This window comes from Sprattus sprattus (genome assembly GCF_963457725.1).
Source record: "Sprattus sprattus genome assembly, chromosome: 16".
NCBI lineage: Eukaryota > Metazoa > Chordata > Actinopteri > Clupeiformes > Clupeidae > Sprattus > Sprattus sprattus.
In genome coordinates, this window is record NC_137914.1 from 24070744 (window position 1) to 24093212 (window position 22469).

The window sequence follows — 22469 nt, forward strand, 5'->3', positions numbered from 1 at the left end:
TGGAGGAGGAAACCGCCATCGCTGCTTGCAGCTTTATTTTTCTTTGGTATTTTAGTGATAAAAAATGATGATTGCTGGGTAATATATATGTTGTTGTCCAATTGTCAAGTCTCTATTTGATCATGTGACAATACAATACGCTAGTTTAACCAATTCGAAGGTCACGACAACCTAGTTAATTAAACACAACTTTACTCATAACAATGCCTTTTAAGCATAAGAGTGGAAGTAGAAAAAGGCAAGAGAAAAAGAGTCAAACAACACTTAGTTAATTGTGTACACACTCATCACTTCTAATATACGTAAGGTTGATTAATTAAACACTCTTTATATCGATATATTGTATCTGAGTTAAGGAGCACGAAGCTGTTAGCCATCCAAAATATTACATCTTGAAGGCAGGCTTCTATCTTGGGTAGATGTACAAGTTCATCAGATTTTATGGAAAGGTAAAGTTGGGAGTCATCAGCATAGCAATGGAAGTTATTGCCATGTTTCCTTATGACAGCATAAGCATAGCATGTACAAGGTAAAGAGTATGGACAGAGCCTTGGGAAACACTGTAGCTTACTCTGGTGTGATTGAATGACTTATTATGGAGATGAACAAATTGATCATGATCAGAAAGGTAAGACCTAAACCAGGCAAGGGCACAGCCTTTGATGCCAACATGACGTTCAGTCTCTGTACCAAAATATAATGATCTATAGTGGCGAAGGCAGCACTAAGGTCTAGAAGAACCAGTATTGAAGTACACCCATGATCGGATACAATTAGTAGGTCATTCAGAACTTATATATATACGTATATATTGAGGAAGCCAATCTGCCAACTCTCACAACTGAGGAGAAGGTTGAGCCGGGCCAGAGGGTATGGATTAGGGTATGGATCACAACAGAATATTATACAGTAAGCTTTTTGTTTTACCTCAGGTTTGCAGTCAGATAAATAAAGCAGGCTCATTTTCAAAAACACTAACAATGTAAAGTAAATGAAAGCTTCTTACCCTGCTCTTGTGTAAATGAACAAAAAGCTGCCTGTAAGCTATTTTTTCACGCCGCACATTTTTGTCGTCAGTCCAACGTCTCAGGTGTCTTCAAAGAAGATCGCGAAAGGTCAATTCTCAGAGGTTACTTTAAATATTCTCGCTGAATAGGTCCGATTTGTGTCCGTACTGCTAGCTTGCATACCCATGGAACGTACTACAGTAATTGTTGGGTAGTAGGCTCTTCATACTGAGTATTAGGATGCATACCAACAAAAAACTTCCTGATTCCTTGTAATCTCCTGAAACCATTGTGCCTATTCACATTCACTTCCTCCCCCAAAATTCCATTAATTTCATGAAAAGAGCAGAAAACAAATTCATCTCATCGGACCATAATTGGCCTAAAATAACTGTCAAATATCTTGTGATGTAAACATCCAAAACGAAACTTGATGCACTCAATCAGGACATTCTTTGGACGCATCACATTTTGAAAATGCTGAGGCATTATAGCTTAGGAATTATAGCTGACACATTTCAATATCTCAACAACGGCCTAAATTAAAAACATGAAATTTGTTGTACTTAGATTTGGCAACATTTGCTCACAATTTCTAAAAAAGACAAATGGCTCACTCAACGACATGGCTGCCAACACCAATCAAATCTTAGCAGTCAATGTGTGAAAGGCTGATCCTCATGAAATTGTATAGGCTTATTTAAAATGGTATAGATGCCATATGTTAACCAGACAAATCAGCCATGTTCCTCCTCCGCTCTTGGTTTGTTTGGTCCATCTTCAAAATTATTTTTGCCTTTAAATACTTACATAACATTTCCACAATTCCATTTGTCCTCTTTCACCTGTTGCTATGAAATCATTGAACCTTTCGCCACTTGGGGAGCCTACACATTGTGCTAGGACCCCACTGCCTGAGGCTATATTTGAAACTCCATTTGACTCTAGGTAGAGAAGAGAGAATGCAAATCCTTACAAAAAAACGTAATATTTATTTGAAAATATTTTACAGATCACCAAGTCAACAATAATTCAATAACCATTAAAATAGTTGAAACAAACAGTAAGGCCCATATTAGGATTCCAAGTGCTAAAATGAATAAGCATGAAATACAAATTTACACACACTCATAATATATCTTTATTTTGTTGCTTAAATGTACTTGATGCCCAGATTCCCCCTTTTCTACTAACAGTCTTGCTACGTATTCAGAAAAGTTGTATACCACATATGTGTGTAAATAAAATGTGTTGTTTTATCTCTGGTTCACAATATGACTTCATATTTGTCTTGTTATTATGCAAACATCCAATATGACATTTGAACTGCTTTACTTAAAAAAGATTAACTGAAAATTCACAGACGGTTCTGCATCTAGAACAATCTAGGATGCACTGTCTATCAAAAGTCTATCAAGCCCTACCCATGGAAAGGTTTTGGCACTGATGTTAGAGTTTCAAACATCTTTCTCCCTCAGGTGTGATGGCCAGCCACATCCCCAACATGAAAGTCTATATTATCACCTGTGTTCCTCATTCTGGCCACCAGAATACCTTTTATCATTATATCTTTTATGAAATACAATAATGCAACGGATACCAAATTTTCAGTTTCACTGAATACATTCATCCATTAAATAAGACAAACATAAAACATGTGAGCTAAATTCACTGCGATGAGAACAATCCTCATTTTTGAAAGGGACGGGGGAAGGCGAGAACAAGAACGGGGGTTTTCTTGTAGTCTAATTCAGGTGTGAGACGACCGATACCAGTTTAATTTGAATACCAATTGAATTTGAATACCAATTCATGTTTTCATGAATGTATCTTTTAAATTATATGGTAAATCACAATAGTTCAAATTACAGTTCCAATTCGGATGCAAAACTGAAAGGGGTTTTTCCCCCCAAAATTAAACTACTGTTAAATTAGCATTACTGGTACATTTGATTTGGGCAATCCATTCCATATTACAACTGGTGTGAGACACATCAGAGGGGGGTCTGTGAGTCTGGGGTGAGAAACATCAGAGGGTGGTCTGTGAGTCAGAGGGTGGTCTGTGAGTGTGGGTGAGACACATCAGAGGGTGGTCTGTGAGTCTGGGGTGAGACACATCACAGGGTGGTCTGTGAGTCAGAGGGTGAGACACATCAGAGGGTGGTCTGTGAGTGTGGGGTGAGACACATCAGAGGGGTGGTCTGTGAGTCAGAGGGTGGTCTGTGAGTTTGGGTGAGACGCATCAGAGGGTGGTCTGTGAGTGTGGGGTGAGACACATCACAGGGTGGTCTGTGAGTGTGGGGTGAGACACATCACAGGGTGGTCTGTGAGTGTGGGGAGAGACACATCACAGGGTGGTCGGTGAGTCTGGGGAGAGACACATCAGAGTGTGGTCGGTGAGACTGGTGAAAAGTTGATGATATTTGAACTCAACAATCAATAGAATGACACCCTCCCTTCTGTGCTCCTCAAGCAAAGTGTTGATTGGCTGGAATAGTGGATGGCTTGCTCCAAGCCACACTGTTTGTTTCCAATTTACAAACACAGGATTGTGTACAAACACCAGTTCTTTTGAGAGCAAATACAGAACGGACAGCTTGACGACCATGGGGAGAAATGTGCTGATTTGGATTCGAATGGTGGACTGTACTTTGAATGAATCTAATCAGAGAATGACTAGGATACCTGAACATGCTTTGAGTGTTACCTGCAAACATTTTAATTACTTTAACCTTTCTCTTTCTTAAATACACTTTAAATATATACATCATTTGTTAATGATTATGTAAGCAAGTAGATTAAACACGGGAGTTACATGGATCTTACTCTCATTTTCATGTGATCATGTCAATTTCTTGTGGAAAGGTTTTGATAGGTGAAGATGGGACCTGGGAGTATATTAAATCTAGAGCAAACTCAATCTTATTTTTTGCCATTTTGAGGTGTCCTGACAATTTAAAGTAGGATATAGAACCTTTATGTAACATGACTAGAGAGTCACATTGGCATGTTGGTTCTTGCTCTGGTTTGTAACAACAGCAACAGTTCCAATGGTAGACAGTCTAGACACACCTGTACATATGCGGAAAAACAAGACAACATATACACATTCAAAAGGGGATGCAGATGCCGAACACATACACAGGCCATCAGAAGCAGGGAGGAGTGACCAGGTGTAGCACGCACACACAGGCCATCAGAAGCAGGGAGGAGTGACCAGGTGTAGCACGGGCACACACACACAGGCCATCAGAAGCAGGGACGAGTGACCAGGTGTAGCACGCGCACACTCAGGCCATCAGAAGCACGGAGGAGTGACCAGGTTTAGCACGCGCACACACACACACAGGCCATCAGAAGCAGAGAGGAGTGACCAGGTGTAGCACGCGCACACACACACAGGCCATCAGAAGCAGAGAGGAGTGACCAGGTGTAGCACGCGCACACACAGGCCATCAGAAGCAGGGAGGAGTTACCAGGTGTAGCGTTTACATGGACTCCTCCACCTACCCTCACACCCATCATTTAAATATACGACTAGGGCAAAAGCAGATGCTTGACTTCCATCACAAGCTGAAGGCCAGTCAATACCTACGTAACAATGTCTATTGCATAAAGCAAATAGGAGATATATACAACCATGACCGGAGAGACAGCAGAGTCATAGTGTAGTCATACAAATAACTGGATGCGTTCCCGGATAGTCTGTCGGCAGATAGGGCACGTCTTCAGTGCGGCACTGCAATCAATGCAGGAGGCGTGGCCGCACTGGAAGACAAGGCGGATGTGGCTGTCGATGCAGATGGGGCAGGTGATGCGCTCCTCCATCTGTCTGTACCTCGACTGCAGCTGCTCCAGCAGGTTGTGCTGCTCGGAGCTCTCAGACACAGGGCTGAAGTCCACCTCCGTTTGGTCTGTAAGAAAAAAAATTCTTCTTTATTTGTGTGCTTCAAAAAGGTGTGCATAGAACACAATCTAGAAGACAGAATAGACAAACCAATCATCTCTAACGAATGGTAGTATGCCCTAAAAGAAGTTGGAAGATGTACCTTGACGAATTTTCTTAGTGATGGTGACTTGGCATTTTATGCATTTCTTCATTCGATGCGCGCATTCTAGACAACGAAGGGAAAAGCAGTTTTAACAGCCACATTAGTTTAATTGAAATCGTGAAACATCATAAACAAATCTGGGCCCAATTAAGGTATGCTGTGTGAACACAAACCTTCACAGGCCACACTGTGCTGGCATGGGGAGAATAGCACAAGGAGTGCCAGTTCAGAACAGATGAGGCATTCACTTGGGCCAGGAGGACAGGGCATGGCCAGGTTGATCATGGTATTAGGTGTAGTATGAACCCTTCTCAAGCTGCTGGTGCTGCCACTGGTACCACATGTGACTGCCTGGAGCTGCTGCAACCTATGACACACACAGACAGACATACATAGTAATAATAAAACATTTAAATATGCCTTTAACATTTATACAGTTAACACCTAGGCTTCAGAAGACCTTACACTGCATGTAAATGTTGTTTTTTTTCCGGAAATATGTGAAAGATTCTGCTTAATCTGGTGTGTGTGTGTGTGTGTGTGTGTGTGTGTGTGTGTGTGTGTGTGTGTGTGTGTATGTGTGTGCGTGTGTGTGTGCGTGAAACTAATTGCCTGTCAGACGTTGCGCAGGAATCCAAATTACCACAATGCCGAGCTGCGTATAAAAGCGGCCTCTACCTGCGCGTCATTCTCTGATCTCTCTGCTACCTCTGATACCATTCCAACCCCGGTGCCAGTGGGCGTAGTGCGGAGGCATGCAGTGTAAAAGACTGCAGTTGATTGCACGGGACTGACGTCACGCCTTGGGCGCTACATTTAAAAGAGACTGAGCATTACTTTATTTTTCTCCATTAATTTGTAAGACAATAAAATCCTTTTTGGAAAGAAACCAAGCTTGTCCGACCTGTGAAATCCATTACAATTTTTGGTGCCGAATCCCGGGAAGAGGGAAAAAGACGAGACGAATTGAAGATTCCCTACCTGAGACAGATGTGGATTACCTGAGTGATCGCAGGTGAGGATAGGTGAGACTCGAAGAGAACAATGGAGAAGCTTGCAAGGTTGAAGCAAGTGCAAGGTACGATCAGAACAGCAGTGACGAAAATAATCATTAAGGTTGCTGAAGAGTTACGGAAAGAAGAACCAAATGCAGAGTCCTTAGTTGAGTGGAATGAGCAATTAAGTCATAGAGAAAGTTCACTGTCGGAATTGGATCAAGAAATCGAGTTGATTACACCTGTGGAGGAATTAGATGAGGAGGTAAATGGAGCCATGCACTATGTGGATGAAATTAAGATGACTTATGTGCACACGAGAAAGTATTTGGAAAAACAGAAGCGAGACGAAGAAAGCGAAGCATCATCGCACACGACAGTTCAGACACGCAGAATTCCCACGATGAAGTTGCCAAAACTTTCCATTGAAAACTTCAGTGGCGACATAAGTGGCAACATTTTTGGAGTCAGTTTTCAAGTGCAATACACGATAATGAGCATTTAAGAAAGGTCGATAAGTTTAACTATCTGAAGTCGTTTCTTTCTGGCAACGCTGGAAAAGTAGTTGCAGGCCTATCTTTGACCGAAGAAAATTATGATCATGCAATCAAAATGCTAACTAATCGATTCGGAAGAAAAGATCTGATAATTAATGCTCACATGAATAAACTGCTCAATTTGACTCCAGTTAAAAGGTCGACAGACATTGTAGCGCTGCGCAATTTATACGATGAATGTGAAGTTCAAGTGTGTAGCCTAGACGCAATGGGAGTAGTTTCAGATGCCTATGGCTGCTTACTCTGCCCTATTCTTATGAAAATGATGCCCGAAGAAATTACACTGGAATTCACACGCCAGCTAAAAGAGGAGGAAGTTTTGAGCGTGAAGGATTTAATGGACTTTTTGCAAAAGGAAGTAGTAAGTCGGGAAAGAACTGCCCATGTATCCCAGCGACAATTAAGTTCTGGTTTGGAAAGAGTCAAAGAAAACGCTATGCTCCTACATCAGCTACATTTCATGTAGCAGCTCGAGAAGAGTCACATTGTTTATTGTGCATTGAAAGTACACACAAGTCACGAGAATGCAATGTGCAGAGTGTAAAGCAATGAGAGACAAGTTGCGAGGACTAGGCCGTTGTTTTGTATGCTTAGGCGCAAGGCATATTGCGCGCAACTGTAGAGCGCAGGGCATTCAGTGTGAAAGTTGCGACAGAAGACATTATAATATACCGTCTATAATAAGACCGTATGCACCCGAACCGCCTTAAGTGTAGTGAAGGTAACTTCACAAAAACCAGAAGTCTCAGATGCCCTAGTATCCGTCTCCCCTGTGCAGTCTAATCGCAATAACACGATTTTGTTGCAGACCGCAATGGCTTGGATTAAAACTCCCGTTCAGGACCAGCTTGTGAGATGCTTACTGGATGGAGGGAGTCAACGAAGTTTCATTGAAGAGAACGTATCCCTATCACTGAATCTGCCAATTGTTGGTGAAGAAACTCTGAATCTGCATACATTTGCTTCCACCACTTCAAAACTGATAAAGTGCAGAAAGGTGCGAGTGAGTTTAAGAAATAAGACAGAGCAGAGTGTAACTTTAGACCTGTTAGAAACTCCACATGTGTGCACTTCCTAATTACAGATCGCAGATCCAGAAATCAGAAAGATGTTGGAAGCCAAAGGTCTTCAAGTGGCACACGTTCCGATTCGAGGCATGGATACAGAGGAGCTAGGAATTCTAATCGGAAGGGATTACTACTGGAAAATTGTGACCGGACAAATAGAGCGCATCAGTGACTCGCTGGTAGCGATCGAGAGCAAGTTTGGATGGCTGGTACAAGGGACAACGACAGTGCTGAAAGTCACAACGGAACCATTGGACATTGGAGTGTTGCACGTTAGTGTGGCCGAAGACTTTTCACTTTCCAATCAGTTGCGCTGCTTTTGGGAAACAGAGTCCATTGGAATATTACAAGAAAAGGAACCATGTGTGATGGATCATAAGGCCTTAAAGAAGTTCCAGAGAACAGTGATTGATAAGGGAGGCAGGTACGAAGTGAGTTTGCCTTGGAAAGAGAATCATTGTGAATTGTCAACAAATTTGAGTGTAGCTAAACGCAGATTTACCAATCTGACAAAGAAATTTAGCAGCCACTCTACGAAAGATATGATGTAGTGATACTAGATTACTTGAGAGAAAGAATAATTGAGGAAGTTACAAGTGAGGATTCAGCTAATGCAGTTGGGGGTCCCGTTTATTATATGCCTCATCATGCCGTTGTGATGTAAGAAAGAGCTACAACCAAAGTGCGTGTAGTGTTTGATGCGTCTTCGCATGAGGGTAACAGTCCGTCACTAAACGAGTGTCTACTCGCAGGCCCAAATCTGAATCCAGAACTTCTGAGTATCCTTTTAAGATTCCGTGAACACAAAGTGGCACTTATGGCAGACATTACAAAGGCATTCCTACAAGTTTCACTGAATGAACGAGATCGAGATGCATTGAGATTTTTATGGGAAAAGCCAAGTAACAGCAATGAAGCCAATCTCATCACACTGAAAATGACAAGAGTTCCATTTGGAGTAACGTCAAGCTCTTTCCTGCTGGCAGCAACGATCAGACATCACCTCGAAAGGTATGAAAACATCTACCCAGAAGTAGTCAAAATTATGAGAGATTGTCTGTATGTAGACGACCTGATTACTGGAGCTGCACATGTAAAATCAGCGGAAAACATTGCGCTAAAAGCAAAAGAGATAATGTAGACCGCCGGAATGGTGCTTGGTAAATGGAAAACGAACGCTGCAGAATTGCAAGACAAATGGATGCATTCGGAGTTCATCGAAAAAGCAGAAATCAAAGGCCAATCAACATTGAAAGTGCTTGGAATTACGTGGAGAACGGATAAGGATGACTTTACCTTTAAAGTGAATGACCTAGTGAAGTTTTTGCAAAAGAAAGTCAATTCTAAGCGTGGAGTGTTACAATCAGCTGCTAGACTGACCCAATAGGATTTTTTATCCCTATTCACCATCAGGATAAAATGCCTTTTCCAAGAGCTGTGGCAAAGAGGAGTTGATTGGGACGAAGAACTTCCAGAAGAATTATGCGAAAAATGGGAAAAGTGGTGCGCAGAGATACCAACTTTACAAAGGCTATCAGTGCCACGGCGCTATGACACTACTCTGCCAGAAGGTGAGCCCAATGTTAGAGAAGGTCATGTATTCTGCGATGCCAGTCAAAACACCTATTGCGCGGCAGCATATATGCGCATAGCCAATGCTGATGACAATTGCAGTAGTAGTTTAATCGCAGCAAAAACACGAGTAGCCCCATTGAAGCCAACAACTTTACCCAGACTAGAGCACGTAGGAGCAGTGATTGGAGCTAGACTGGGAACTAACATAATCGCGCAAGCAACAGCAAACAGTAAAAAGAACTGATATCTGCTCAGTGTCTCTAACTTTAACTTCTCCGATGACAGCAGGTGTTCGATCTTTCTATATATAAGAACACCCAAGAGGCAACTCCGGTCAGAAGTTTAATCACCGTTCTGTATCAATACTTGAATTGTACAACCATAACATTATGGACAACCATAGTACATTATGGTTTATAGATAGATATAGAACTGAAAACAGATATTTCATTGACTAATTCAAATTTGAAGTGTCTCTTAGGGCTCCTGTAGCCTTCATATCCACAGTTTCTCTATGTTTACAACTAATTCATATTTAGCCATGTTTAGACAAATACATGGTTTAAATTCTTAAAAGCAGTGAAAAGCTTTTCCTGCAGATCTCTGACCTGATATTGTATTACAGAAGGGAATCCTATGATTAATAGCGTATCGAGCACCATCACACATGTAAACATACCTGTGTTTCTCAGAGAAGCTCTTGATGAGTGGCAGAAGAGTGGGATTGGTGAGCAGGTCAACTGGACTCTTGCCCTTGTGGTTGGCATAATTGATGTCAGCCCCCTCTTGTGCTAAGAAGCAGGCGATGGCAGTGCCCAGATTCATCTCTGTGTTCCCCATCAGTCCAGACCTGCTTAGCTGTACCACATCCAAACACAATCAAGTTAGGTTTTGCACAGAACAAAATGTACAAAAAGGCATTATCTTTCCCCAACATTTCGGAATAAACTTTCAAGTAAGACGTTGGGCCATTCCCATATGTAAGATGTACTGGGATAATATGTTGATATTAAAGATGGGACTCAGAAGCACAAAACCTGTTGGCAATTGCAGCTGTTATTATTCATTTCAGCACTCATAATCAAGAAATATCAGACCTCCTTCCATTGGGATGGCCCATTCATTATCAGACCTCCTAACACTGGGATGGCCCATTCATTATCAGACCTCCTAACATTGGGATTGCCCATAAAATATCAGACCTCCTTCCATTGGGATGGCCCATTCAATATCAGACCTCCTAACATTTGGATGGCCCATTCATTATCAGACCTCCTAACATTGGGATGGCCCATTCAATATCAGACCTCCTAACATTGGGATGGCCCATTCAATATCATACATCCTAACATTGGGATGGCCCATTCAATATCAGGCCTCCTTACATTGGGATGGCCCATTCAATATCAGACCTACTAACATTGGGATGGCCCATTCAATATCAGACCTCCTTCCATTGGGATGGCCCATTCATTTTCAGACCTCCTAACATTAGATGGCCCATTCAATATCAGACCTCCTAACATTGGGATGGCCCATTCATTATCAGACCTCCTAACATTGGGATGGGCCACTCATTATCAGACCTCCTAACATTGGGATGGCCCATTCATTTCAAGGGAACTTTCTGCAGTATTCTGAAGAGCCATATAACAAGAAAACAATATGACAATTAGTCAACTAAGAAAAGTTAACTTACAGATAACACTGGCAATACATCCTACCTGAACACAAATCATAGGGTGATGTGACAGTAGCCAAGTACTTACAACCTTTGTTTGATAATATTTTAAAACGCATTTATATTGTGCGGTCATCACATCAGTGAATGTACACGCAGCTTCGCTAGCTCTCATTATGCTAGTACTCTTCTTGATATAACTTTCTCTGATGTCATATTAGCCATATACACTCAATTGTTCTTTAAATATGTTTTACAAGCTGCATATACAGCCGGGAAAAAATTAAGAAACCACTTATTAAAATTATCAGTTTTTCTGGTTTTACTATTTATTGGTATGTGTTTGAGTAAAATTAACATTTTTGTTTCATTCTATAAACTACTGACAACATTTCTACCAAATTTCGCATAAAAATATTATAATTTAGAGCATTTATTTGCAGAAAAATTACAATTGGTCAAAATAACAAAAAATATGCAGTGTTTCCAGATCTCGAATAATGCAAAGAAAACAAGCTCATATTCATTTTTAAACAACACAATACTAATGTTTTAACTTTGGAAGATTTCAGAAATCAATATTTGGTGGAATAACCTTGATTTACAATCACAGATTTAATGTGTATTGGCATGCTCTCCACCAGTCTTTCACATTGCCGTTGGGCTGTGTGGCATGGGGCATTGTCTGCTGGAAAAAAAGACTTCTCAAAGTTGGGGAACATTGTCAAAGCAAAAGGAAGCAAGGTTTCTTACAGGAAAACTTTGTAAATCGCTTGATTAATGCGTCTTTCACAAAGACAAATCTGCCCGATTCCATTCTTGCTGAAGCACCCCCAGATCATCACCGATCGTCCACCAAATTTCACAGTAGGTGCAAGACTCTGTTGCTTGTAGGCCTCTCCAGGTCTCCGTCTAACCATCAGACGACCATGTGTTGGGCAAAGCTGAAAATTGGACTCATCAGAGAAGATGAACTTAGAATATGACCTCCAGTCCGCTTTGGTTCAATCCTTATGGTCTTTTACAAACCTCAGCCAGGCAAGGTACAACGTTGTCCTGTAAGAAAAACTTGCTTCCTTTTGCTCTGACAATGTTCCCCAACTCTAAGGAGTGTTTTTTCCAGCAGGGCAATGCTCCATGGCACACAGCCAGGCCAGTAAAGGTGTGGATGAATGACCACCAGATCAGGACCCTGTCATGGCCAGCCCAATTCCCAGACCTGAAAACCTCTGAAACGTGATCAAGAGGAAGATGGATGGTCACAAGCCATGAAAAGAAGCCAAGCTGCTTGTATTTTTGCGCAAGGAGTAGTATAAAGTAACCCAACGGCAATGTGAAAGATTGGTGGAGAGCATGCCAAAACACATGAAAGCTGTGATTGTAAATCAAGGTTATTCCACCAAATATTGATTTCTGAACACTTCCTAAGTTAAAGCATTAGTATTGTGTAGTTTTCTTTGCATTATTTGAGATCTGAAAACACTGCATCTTTTTTGACCAATTGTCATTTTTCTGCAAATAAATGGTCTAAAGGACAATGTTTTTATTTGAAATTTTGTAGAAATGTTGTCAGTAGTTTATAGAATAAAACCAAAATGTTCATTTTACTTATAACTCATACCAATAAATAGTAAAACCAGAAAAAAATATAATTCTGAAATGGTCTCTTAATTTTTTCCGCGGCTGCACATTCCTGTTCAAACTACCTTGTGGTATGTACGTATGATCTTATTTGATCCTAAGGAGGCATTCTTTTTTATGTTATAGGGCCTATTCAATCAATTAAATTATTTTTAATAGAATATTTATAATGCATCACACATATTTAGTAGGGGTGTAAACCTCTCATGACAAAGACGATCCGACTTGTATCTCGATGCATGGGCATGATACGATACAAGAAAATATGCATGTTGATAAAAAAACGATTCAGTACGATTCGATGCGATTCGATGCAGTTCAATAATCGAAAACACTGAGTTGTGAGGAACAATGGACCTCATTCTCGAACATTTTCTTAAGTGTATAGTTAAATAGCTTTCTCATGCACCTGAACTTGCATTCAGAAACGCCCCGCCAGCTCCTTATAAGGGCATGCTATTGCAGCGTGTGCACACTCCACAGGCAACGCGAAAGCAACTTCAGAGACTGATCAAAATCATTTCAAAGCAAACCCGGACCTATTTTCACCAGGGCAGAGGTGGGGGTACTGTTGCAGAATGTAGATGTGTCCATTCTGTTCCACTATGGCTATATCCATGCGACTAAGTTTAGTGCTTATTTATTTATTCACTTGCAGTTTATTCATTTGCAGTATTTTGCAGTGCTTTAATTTAGGTTAGGACATCACGATGACTCGGAATTATAACAATAAATGTTAAACATAATAATTAATGATACAAATATTCTTATGAGAATACAGCCTGATTGGTTTATGCTATGCAGGCTTTGGCCAATGACAGGCTGTCATTGTTCTGGCTGAGATCAAATGCAACAGGTCAGAGAGTGCCTGTGTTTTGCGCAGAAAAATACGGAGAGACAAACGCTTGTGAACCGATTCATAACTTTTAAATCGGGCAAAGACTCGTTCATGTAATTTTAAAACCGATATGGGACTTCACGCATCGATGTAGTCATATCTTACATGCTAAAAACGGATATCGATACGTATCGGTTATTTTTTACACCCCTAATATTTAGTGAGGCTGAATAATGTGACTCATTCTAAATTTCCTTAAAAACAGCTGTTTAATAAAAGCTGAAATCCATACTTAGTCCTAATATCAATAAATAAAAATATGGAGGACAAGATCCAAGATCGATTCTTTTTTTATAATTGAATCATTACCTTTTTAATCATAATCAAAACAAAAGCATGAATCCAGTGAAGACTCATACCTGTATGATACAATACACTTATTATGTATTACGTAATATAATGCAGACACCTCTTCACATCTGACACTAGGAGTAATGTAACTCATCATAAGAAGGGCCCCATGTGTTCATCTTAGGGCTGTGCACTACCTTTGATCAGAGTTAGTCCCTTGGTGTCACAGACATAATGTTTATGCCACCTCCAGATCATGCATAGAGGAATGCGTGTTTTCCTGTCAAGGATCTTTTCATAATTATCATATTATTACTAGAAAAATTTGATTTTAGTGTATATACCGTTGTTACATGAGGCTCCAATATCTTGCATGTGATCAATAACAAGATCAATCTCCATTGCTTGTAAACTCACCAGGCTGAGCAAGGAAGATCCCTCTCCTTCTGCAGCGATCATGACATTTGCCAGTGTTTCTCGGCTGAGCGCTACGTGCATGGCAGTGTCCCCTTCTTCGTCTTCCATGTTCACGCTTGCTCCCTCTGCCACCAGCAGCTGGATCAGCTCTGCATGACCTTGGGTGACTGCCAACTGGAGAGGTGTTTGGTGGCGGTTGTTGCAGATATTGACCTCACAGCGACCCTACAGAAGGAGAGCAGCAGCCATTTTAAGTGCAACTGTCTGTTAACAAAGTCATCGATAACAAAGACCTTGTTAAGAAACCTGTTCTACTAAAGCTACTAAAACAAATATAGCTCAGCATGATGAAGAGGACTATTGCGGTTGGTGATACCTCAGTTAATAACCTTTGTGAATTCGGCCCCCATGTCATTAGAACATGATCAAATGTATTGCTGTTCCTTTGTGCTGGTTTGTGGCTTAAAGAGAGTTGTCAGTGTGTCCTACAGTACTGTTTGTACTCTTCTGTTCGTGCCCTTGTCTCATCTTTCATGCTATCAAGGGCCCGGGGAGCTGGAGTGGTAAGTCTGATGACCAGTGGTAGGTGCCGACTGTTTGTTTAGTTTTAATAGTTGCACATTGTAATTCAAAAAAAGTTTGCATAGGTCTGTTTCTGTGCGAATGGATTGACACGCTGCAGCTAAAAATAGAGTGCTTTATTTCTCCACGAATTCACAAACACTTTAACTGTTATCGTTTTAGCCTTTGATTAGGACTTTGAGCAAATAAAAAAACATTCACAAACACTTTAACCGTTATAGTTTAAGCCTTCGATTAGGACTTTGAGCTAATAAAAAACATTCACAAACACTTGAACTGTTATCGTTTAAGCCTTCGATTAGGACTTTGAGCTAATAAAAAACATTCACAAACACTTTAACTGTATAGTTTCAGCCTTTGATTAGGACTTTGAGCAAATAAAAAACATTCACAAACACTTTTACTATTATCGTTTTAGCCTTAGATTAGGACTTTGAGCTAATAAAAGCATTCTTGAAAGTGTGGGCCCCCTTGCTGTTTTCACTCCAGTGACTTGCAATTACCTCTTGCAGTTCAAAGTGGTATGGTGGGTACTATGAGAGAGGCTGAGACAACTGGGGTACCTGGTTAGAATGCAAACTTTAGAAGATATCTGGGAAACACCGTTCATCCACGTTTTTGATATTACATCAAAATTGTTATTTTTTATATTCTTTTGCTATTTGTAGCACCTTTAAATATGTGAACACTGGCTATAGTGAAGGCTCTCATTCATTTAGCAGCTAGTTTTACAAGTCATCACACTTCAACTAATGAAACATTCGATTGCCAACTTTGCTAATGTATATAGGCGCTTTTTCATTTAGCAACATTAGCCTGCCATAGTGTTTGTTTTAAGAAAATTTATTTTTATAGTTAACAAATATATATGCTACTAGGGTTGGGATTTTTTTCTGATTTTTCAATTCTTCTCGATTCTCACTAGAACGATTCTGTCTTGATTCAGAAAAGTTAATTGATTTTTAAATAAAAAAACAAAACAAAAAATATAAATATATATATATATTTTTACATATCCATTTTATGTTGAAATGCAAGCTGCATCGTTTATTCCATTGTTCATAGAAAGTCATAATTGTGACAAGGAAAAGCTTTTTCTCTAATAAAAAAATAGAGAAGGTAATTAATCCGTTGGTTTCCTGTAATTATCAAACACAATGTAGGAAGTGATCTGAGTATCAAACTCAAATGTTTTAAAAATTGAGATGCATCGATAATCTTTTTATCGGTTTAGAATCGATAATCGGTTTAGAATCGATAATCGCTGACCTCTGAATCGGAATCGAATTGAATCGTGAGGTGCCAAGAGATTCCCACCCCTATATGCTACCTTGCCTTAATTATTCATACTCTACACACAAGTTGTAGATAATGTTCTTATTACTTATTATACCAGAAGCATTGTTTATTAAATATACAAAAATACAATTTAGTATACATTACTACTACTACAATTAAGTCTACAATGTGATGAAACTATAATGGCAAGCATTATGTGTGAATATTATGAAAACAGGAAACAGTCACTGTCACCCACAAAAAGAAAATGTGTGCCTGACCTCTTTGATGAGAATTTTAGCAACTTCACAGTGGTTGTTGAGGGAAGCCAAGTGCAACGCTGTGAAACCATCATCCTTTTTCACGTCGACTAGTTGCCGTGTCCGTTCTAGTATAGTCTTTGTTGCACTGTAAATAAATAAAGAAACAAGTAGGTAAATATAAGCTGCCCTTACAGCACAAACACACCCATGCTAATGTTCAGTAATGATAGTATATAAATAAATATACAGTTTTCATTCATGTATATTGTGGAATATAGAATAGTATCTAGTTATATTCAGAACTTTTCTCAGGATTGGAAGTATAAAGTTTAAATGAAAAGTGAATGTTGAATTTGAAAAAGCAAATAGTAATAATTACTTTGATTCCACCAAAAAAATGCTATTGTTTGTATTAGCAGTTAGAAGTTTGAAATGGAAGTTTGAACCTGGCCAAAACAGAACTGATGGTCTTCCCAGCATAACAGGTCATCCACCACAACATCAATATCAATATTGACTCTTTATCTCTTTTTCCATCCAAAACAGTAAGAAACCTCGGGGTCATTATTGATGACCAACTGACCTTCACAGCCCACATCGCCTATGTCTCCAGGTCGTGCCGCTTTGCGCTATACAACATCCTCAAAATCAGGCCGTACCTAACCCAGTATGCCACCCAGCTGCTGGTGCAACCCTTGGTGAGTTCTCGCCTTGACTACTGCAACACCCTCCTAACGGGCCTGCCGGCTTGCGTGGTGAAACCACTACAGATGACCCAGAACGCGGTGGCGCGTCTGTTGTTCAACCAACTAAAAAGGGCACGTCACCCTGCTACTCATTGAGCTCCACTGGCTGCCGGGAGCTGCTTGCATTAAGTTCAAGTCGCTTATGCTTGCCTACAGAGTGCTTGCTGGTTCTGCTCCCACCTACCTAAATGCTCTTGTAAGGGCAAATGTTACACCCAGGACGCTGCGCTCATCTAGTGAGCATCGTCTGGAACTGCAATCCAGACTATTCTCATTTGTAGTTCCACGTTGGTGGAACGAACTGCCTAGCACTACCAGAGAAGGGGCGTCTCTCTCTTCCTTTTAGAAGCTCTTGACGACCCAACTCTTCAGAGAGCACCTCCCTTCCTAAGTAGCACCTTGGCTTAACTTGCACTTAAGCTGTGACTTCTTTTTCTTTCTATGTCGTTTTCTATTTCTAAAAAAAAAAAAGCTTAGCTTGACGGTTCTCTCCCTTGTATGTTGCTTTGGTCTGCTAAATGACTTGTAAATGTAAATGTAAATGTAAGTGTAAATGTAAATGTAAATGAAACACATCATACACTCGCTTCCAGTGTGAAAACTGAGTGCCCACAAAAGCTAGTGTAAAACTTTAGATTCTGTAGACGAGCCAATTCACCGAAGTGAGCGAAAAAAGTTGTGAAACAATATGTATATATGATACCGCAACCCGGTAAGTTTCTGACAGTCATGTTGGTGGATAGAATGCTTTAGGAAGCTCTAAGAAGATCAAACAATCACCCCTACTCTAGTTTAGCCTCATGAAATGGGCTACAAAGAAAACACATTATCAACAAATAATCTCATTGCTGTCACACACACTCTCATATACACACACATATACAGTCGTGGCCAAAAGTTTTGAGAATGAAACAAATATGCATTTTCACAAAGTTTGCTGCTTCAGTGTCCTTAGATATTTTTGTCAGATGATACTATGGAAGACTGAAGTATAATTACAAACATTTAATGAGTGTCATGGCTGTTCCATCCAGGAACAGTTTGGTGATGAACAATGCCTTTTCCAGCACGATGGAGCACCTTGCCATAAGGCAAAAGTGATAACTAAGTGGCTCGGGGAACAAAACATTGATATTTTGGGTCCATTGGCCAGGAAACTCCCCAGACCTTGATCCCATTGATAACTTGTGGTCAATCCTCAAGAGGCGGGTGGACAAACAAAACAAAAAACTATTTCTGACAAACTCCAAGCATTGATTATGCATCAATGGGCCGCCATCAGTCAGAATGTGGCCCAGAAGTTAATTGACAGCATGCCAGGGCGGATTGCAGAGGTCTTGAAAAAGAAGGGTCAAAACTGCACATATTGACTTTTTGCATTAACTTCATGTAATTGCAAATAAAAGCCTTTGACACTTATTAATTGCTTGAAATTATACTTCAGTCTTGCATAGTAACATCTGACAAAAATATCTAAAGACACTGAAGCAGCAAACTTTGTGAAAATGTAAATTTGTGTCATTCTCAAAACTTTTGGCCACAACTGTGCAAACCTCTTAATCATACCAAACAGCCTAGGTTATGTATTATAACACCGTGAGGTACACCACAACAAACATACCAAACAACAGCAACAACAAAGACGCCTTTGCCAGCACTTCACCAGTGTATTGTTTATTATAACACCTTCAGAAGGCTCAATAGCTGTGTGAGGTGTGGTGAAATAGTTATGTTTCACAATCATTATTCTTATGTATTTTGTACTCATGTGTATCTTATAATCATTATTCTTATGTACTTTATACTCATGTGTATCTTATAATCATTATTCTTATGTACTTTATACTCATGCGTATCCCTAATCATTATTCTTATGTTCTTTAAACTCATGTGTATCTTATAATCATTATTCTAATGTACTTTAAACTCATGTGGATCTTATAATTACCTCGCCAAGGAGGTTATGTTCTCAGCCATGACTGTTTGTTTGTTAGCAATAACTACTGGCCCGATTTTCATGGAAAGGAGTAATATGGACTAAGAAAGAACCCATTTCATTTTGGAACGGATTTGACTCATGGGGTGCCAGCCCAAATTTGGTGTCACCTTTGCTAACGTTGCAACATTTGCAGAGGTATGCGCTCTACTGAATAGTTTCAAAATTCCCAAATTATGCGATTCACAAAGGGGTTTTGTGATTCACAAATACATTTAACGTCATTCACAAACGTAAATGCTGTAACATACAGTGGTGGCCAAAATTGTTAGAACACCCTACAAATCTGAATAAATGTGCATTTTTTTCGCCTCCAAAACATAATTTCAACTCATAATGTTCATGAAACATGCACATGGTTGCTCTGAGCACAAACAAATAACAGATGAAGTGAGTCTTTCTGTTTTTATCCACTTTTAACTTTAATATTTGGTATGTCCACCTTTTGCAGCAATTACAGCAGCACATCTCTCTGGCATAGTGTCAATATATTTCCTTAGAACTTCAACACTAATTGTATCCCACGCCTTCTGCAACTCAAGCCAAAGGCTTTCCTTTGAATGTATAATGGATCTGTCCAGTTTATTGTCCAACTCGCCCCAAATTTTCTCGATGGGGTTGAGGTCCGGACTTTGAGGTGGCCAGGCCATCATTTTCAGTGATCCAGCAGATTCCTTTTGTCGCAGGTAGTTCCGGCATAGGTGAGAAGAGTGTTTAGGGTCATTGTCCTCTTGGAAAATAAATCCAGGCCCAATAAGACGACTCCCAGATGGTACTCCGTGCCTCACCAGAATGTTGTGGTACACTTTTTTATCCATGATGCCATCAATTTTCACCAGGTCACCTGTTCCTGAGGCTGAAATGGCACCCCACACCATAACACTACCCCCTCCGTGTTTAACTGTGGGCAAGAGACACTCGTTTTTATACCTCTCCCCCACCCTCCGTCGAACATACACTCTACGCTTGTTGCCAAACTGTTCAAACTTGGACTCATCAGTCCACAACACTTTAGACCAATCTTCCTTAGTCCATTTCTTGTGATATTTTGCAAATTTCAGGCGATTCACTCTATTTTTCTCTCTCAGCAATGGTTTCTTTGCTGCTATCCTGCCAACAAGTCCTTTTTCTCCAAGTTTCCGTCGCACAGTTCTTGAAGACACTGTTGCACCATCATTCATTGTGGTGTTGATCTCATCACGAAGTTCTCGTGAGGTCTTTCTTCGGTCCTTAAGACTGAGAATTTTCAGATGCTTCACTTGTCTGTCAGAAAGTTTATTTTTTCTACCTCTCCCCTTTCGGTTCTGGTGTGATTTGGTGGCATCATGGCGGTCTATAGTGTACTTGATGGTGCTTGGACTGCATCTCAAGTCCTTGGCTATGCGGCGGTAACTCCAGCCAGCATCAAAAAGGGCCTTAATTCGAGCCCGTTGCTCACTTGTTAGCTCCTTCCTTACCTTAGCCATGTTCAAAGAACAACATGTGTAACAAGACAACTTCTAGAGGCTTTGAATTTATACCAATTGGTGGTGTGGCCTATGTGACAAAACCCTGGTGTTACCAATCACTTAATGAGCAGGACAGGCCTTGTACATTCAAAATAATTACACAGCTGTGTCCTAAGACTCTTTCATCACCAGCAATTCAACCGGGATCACACCTGACAATGATTATACAAGTAATTTGGCTGCTTCTGTGAAGGAACATGATTGTGTGATATTGACAGTGAAATAGGCCTAGCTTGTTTTTTGTAAGGAAAATGACCTTAATCTACTTAAAATGGCTCTATTATATGGTTTATAGAGCATAAAGATCATTTTGTAGATATTTCATTTGTTTGATGGGTATTTTAATCGTCAATTCAACAAAAACATCTGATATCTCTTAAATATGCTGAGTGTTCTAACAATTTTGGCCACCACTGTATATTTACAGACTATAGAACAATTTCAGGCAATCACATGCACAAAAATTCCATGACTGAATTTGACCACATGCGGTACATCTGTGCAGTGTCTTGTTATGTTTGATAATGCTCAGCAGAGCTTAACAGAGGGGCTGTTATCTTGCAATTTTCCACAACCCCGTTCATTCCCTCATAGGGATTTTCTTTTTAAAACCGGAATGTGCAAAAATGCTAATCCACCGCATAAAAAACGATGACAGTCACTCCCACACTATACAGGCACTTAAAGAATGTTGAGGTCACAACGATTTCACCATTCATTTCAATTTTGACTTACATATCTTAAAAATATTAAGTGTAGAAAAATGAACAACAACACACACTAAGTGCCATTTACCAGACCTATGAAATTAAGTTTGAATTAAGTTTTTACATTAAGCGGTTAGAGCTGAATTATTCACAGAACATTGATAGATTTTACACTGCTAGACTGGCAGCGGCAAATCATCAGTTTGAATCAGAAACTTGATATGAGTCCTTCAAATACCAAACAGTGTGTAGCGTGTGTGTGTGTAGTTTGGGCTCCTAACTTACACAATACCAAACAGTGTGTAGTGTGGGCTCCTAACTTACACAATACCAAACAGTGTGTAGTGTGGGCTCCTAACTTACACAATACCATACAGTGTGTAGTGTGTAGTGTGTGTGTGTGTAGTGTGGGCTCATAGCCTACACAATACCAAACAGTGTGTTGTGTGTGTGTGTGTAGTGCGGGCTCATAACTTACGCAATACCAAACAGTGTGTATTGTGGGCTCCTAACTTACAGTGTGTTGCCTTTCAGAGCAGCATGGTGCAGCAGGTTGAAACCACGGTTATTCTGAAGGGTGAAATCAATACTGGGCACTGATGTGAGGATCTCAATAATATGCTGGAAGTCTTTAGCAATGGCATCGTGAAGTGGGGTGTCTCCATAAGAGTCCTGTTCAAGGATAAGAGCACATGTGACAACTATATTAAGACTCAAAATATGTTTTTACCTATAAAGAATATAATTTACCTATCATGCATTCAATTAGATTGTATTACACAGACAGGACATGAAAGCAGATATATTATTTTTCAAAATATTTAGCACTGCACTGCACAGACCAAATAAAAAAAGGCTGTCACAAAAGGGGGAAATCCCAGGCCCATTTAGCCCGAACATGCTTGAAATGTCCCACACATTAGGGATGGTTAGTGATATCACTGATTAACTACAGCAGCTGGGTAAGTGAATGAATCAGTACATTTACATGATGGTATTAATTAGACTATGGCTTTAGTCGGACTATGCTATCCATGGGAGGCAATTGCTATTTATGTGAAAGTGAATAATTTGAATCATTGGCCACTTCTGTTCAAATCAAATGTGGAATGTTTACAAGTGGGCACCTGCTATCTTTGATTATACAACAAAAACATATCACACTTAAAGTTGTATTAGTATTGATTGATTCACATCGATATGAATGG

The 22469-nt window shown here is 40.0% G+C and overlaps 1 protein-coding gene across 2 annotated transcripts in view; it reads right to left on the bottom strand.

The window, feature by feature from the left end:
* Nucleotides 1-2076: 2076 nt before the first annotated feature.
* Nucleotides 2077-22469, bottom strand: part of mib2 (MIB E3 ubiquitin protein ligase 2) — a 64947-nt gene continuing 44554 nt past the window's right edge. For both annotated transcript variants that reach the window (XM_080853664.1, XM_080853663.1), the window contains exons 13-19: nt 21779-21933; nt 16323-16449; nt 14182-14406; nt 9933-10111; nt 5233-5426; nt 5057-5122; nt 2077-4921 (exon numbers count right to left, since the gene is read on the bottom strand). In XM_080853664.1, the coding sequence (XP_080709790.1) occupies nt 4680-4921; nt 5057-5122; nt 5233-5426; nt 9933-10111; nt 14182-14406; nt 16323-16449; nt 21779-21933 (1188 nt within the window). In that variant the 3' untranslated portion in view covers nt 2077-4679. The remainder of the gene's footprint in view (nt 4922-5056; nt 5123-5232; nt 5427-9932; nt 10112-14181; nt 14407-16322; nt 16450-21778; nt 21934-22469) is intronic.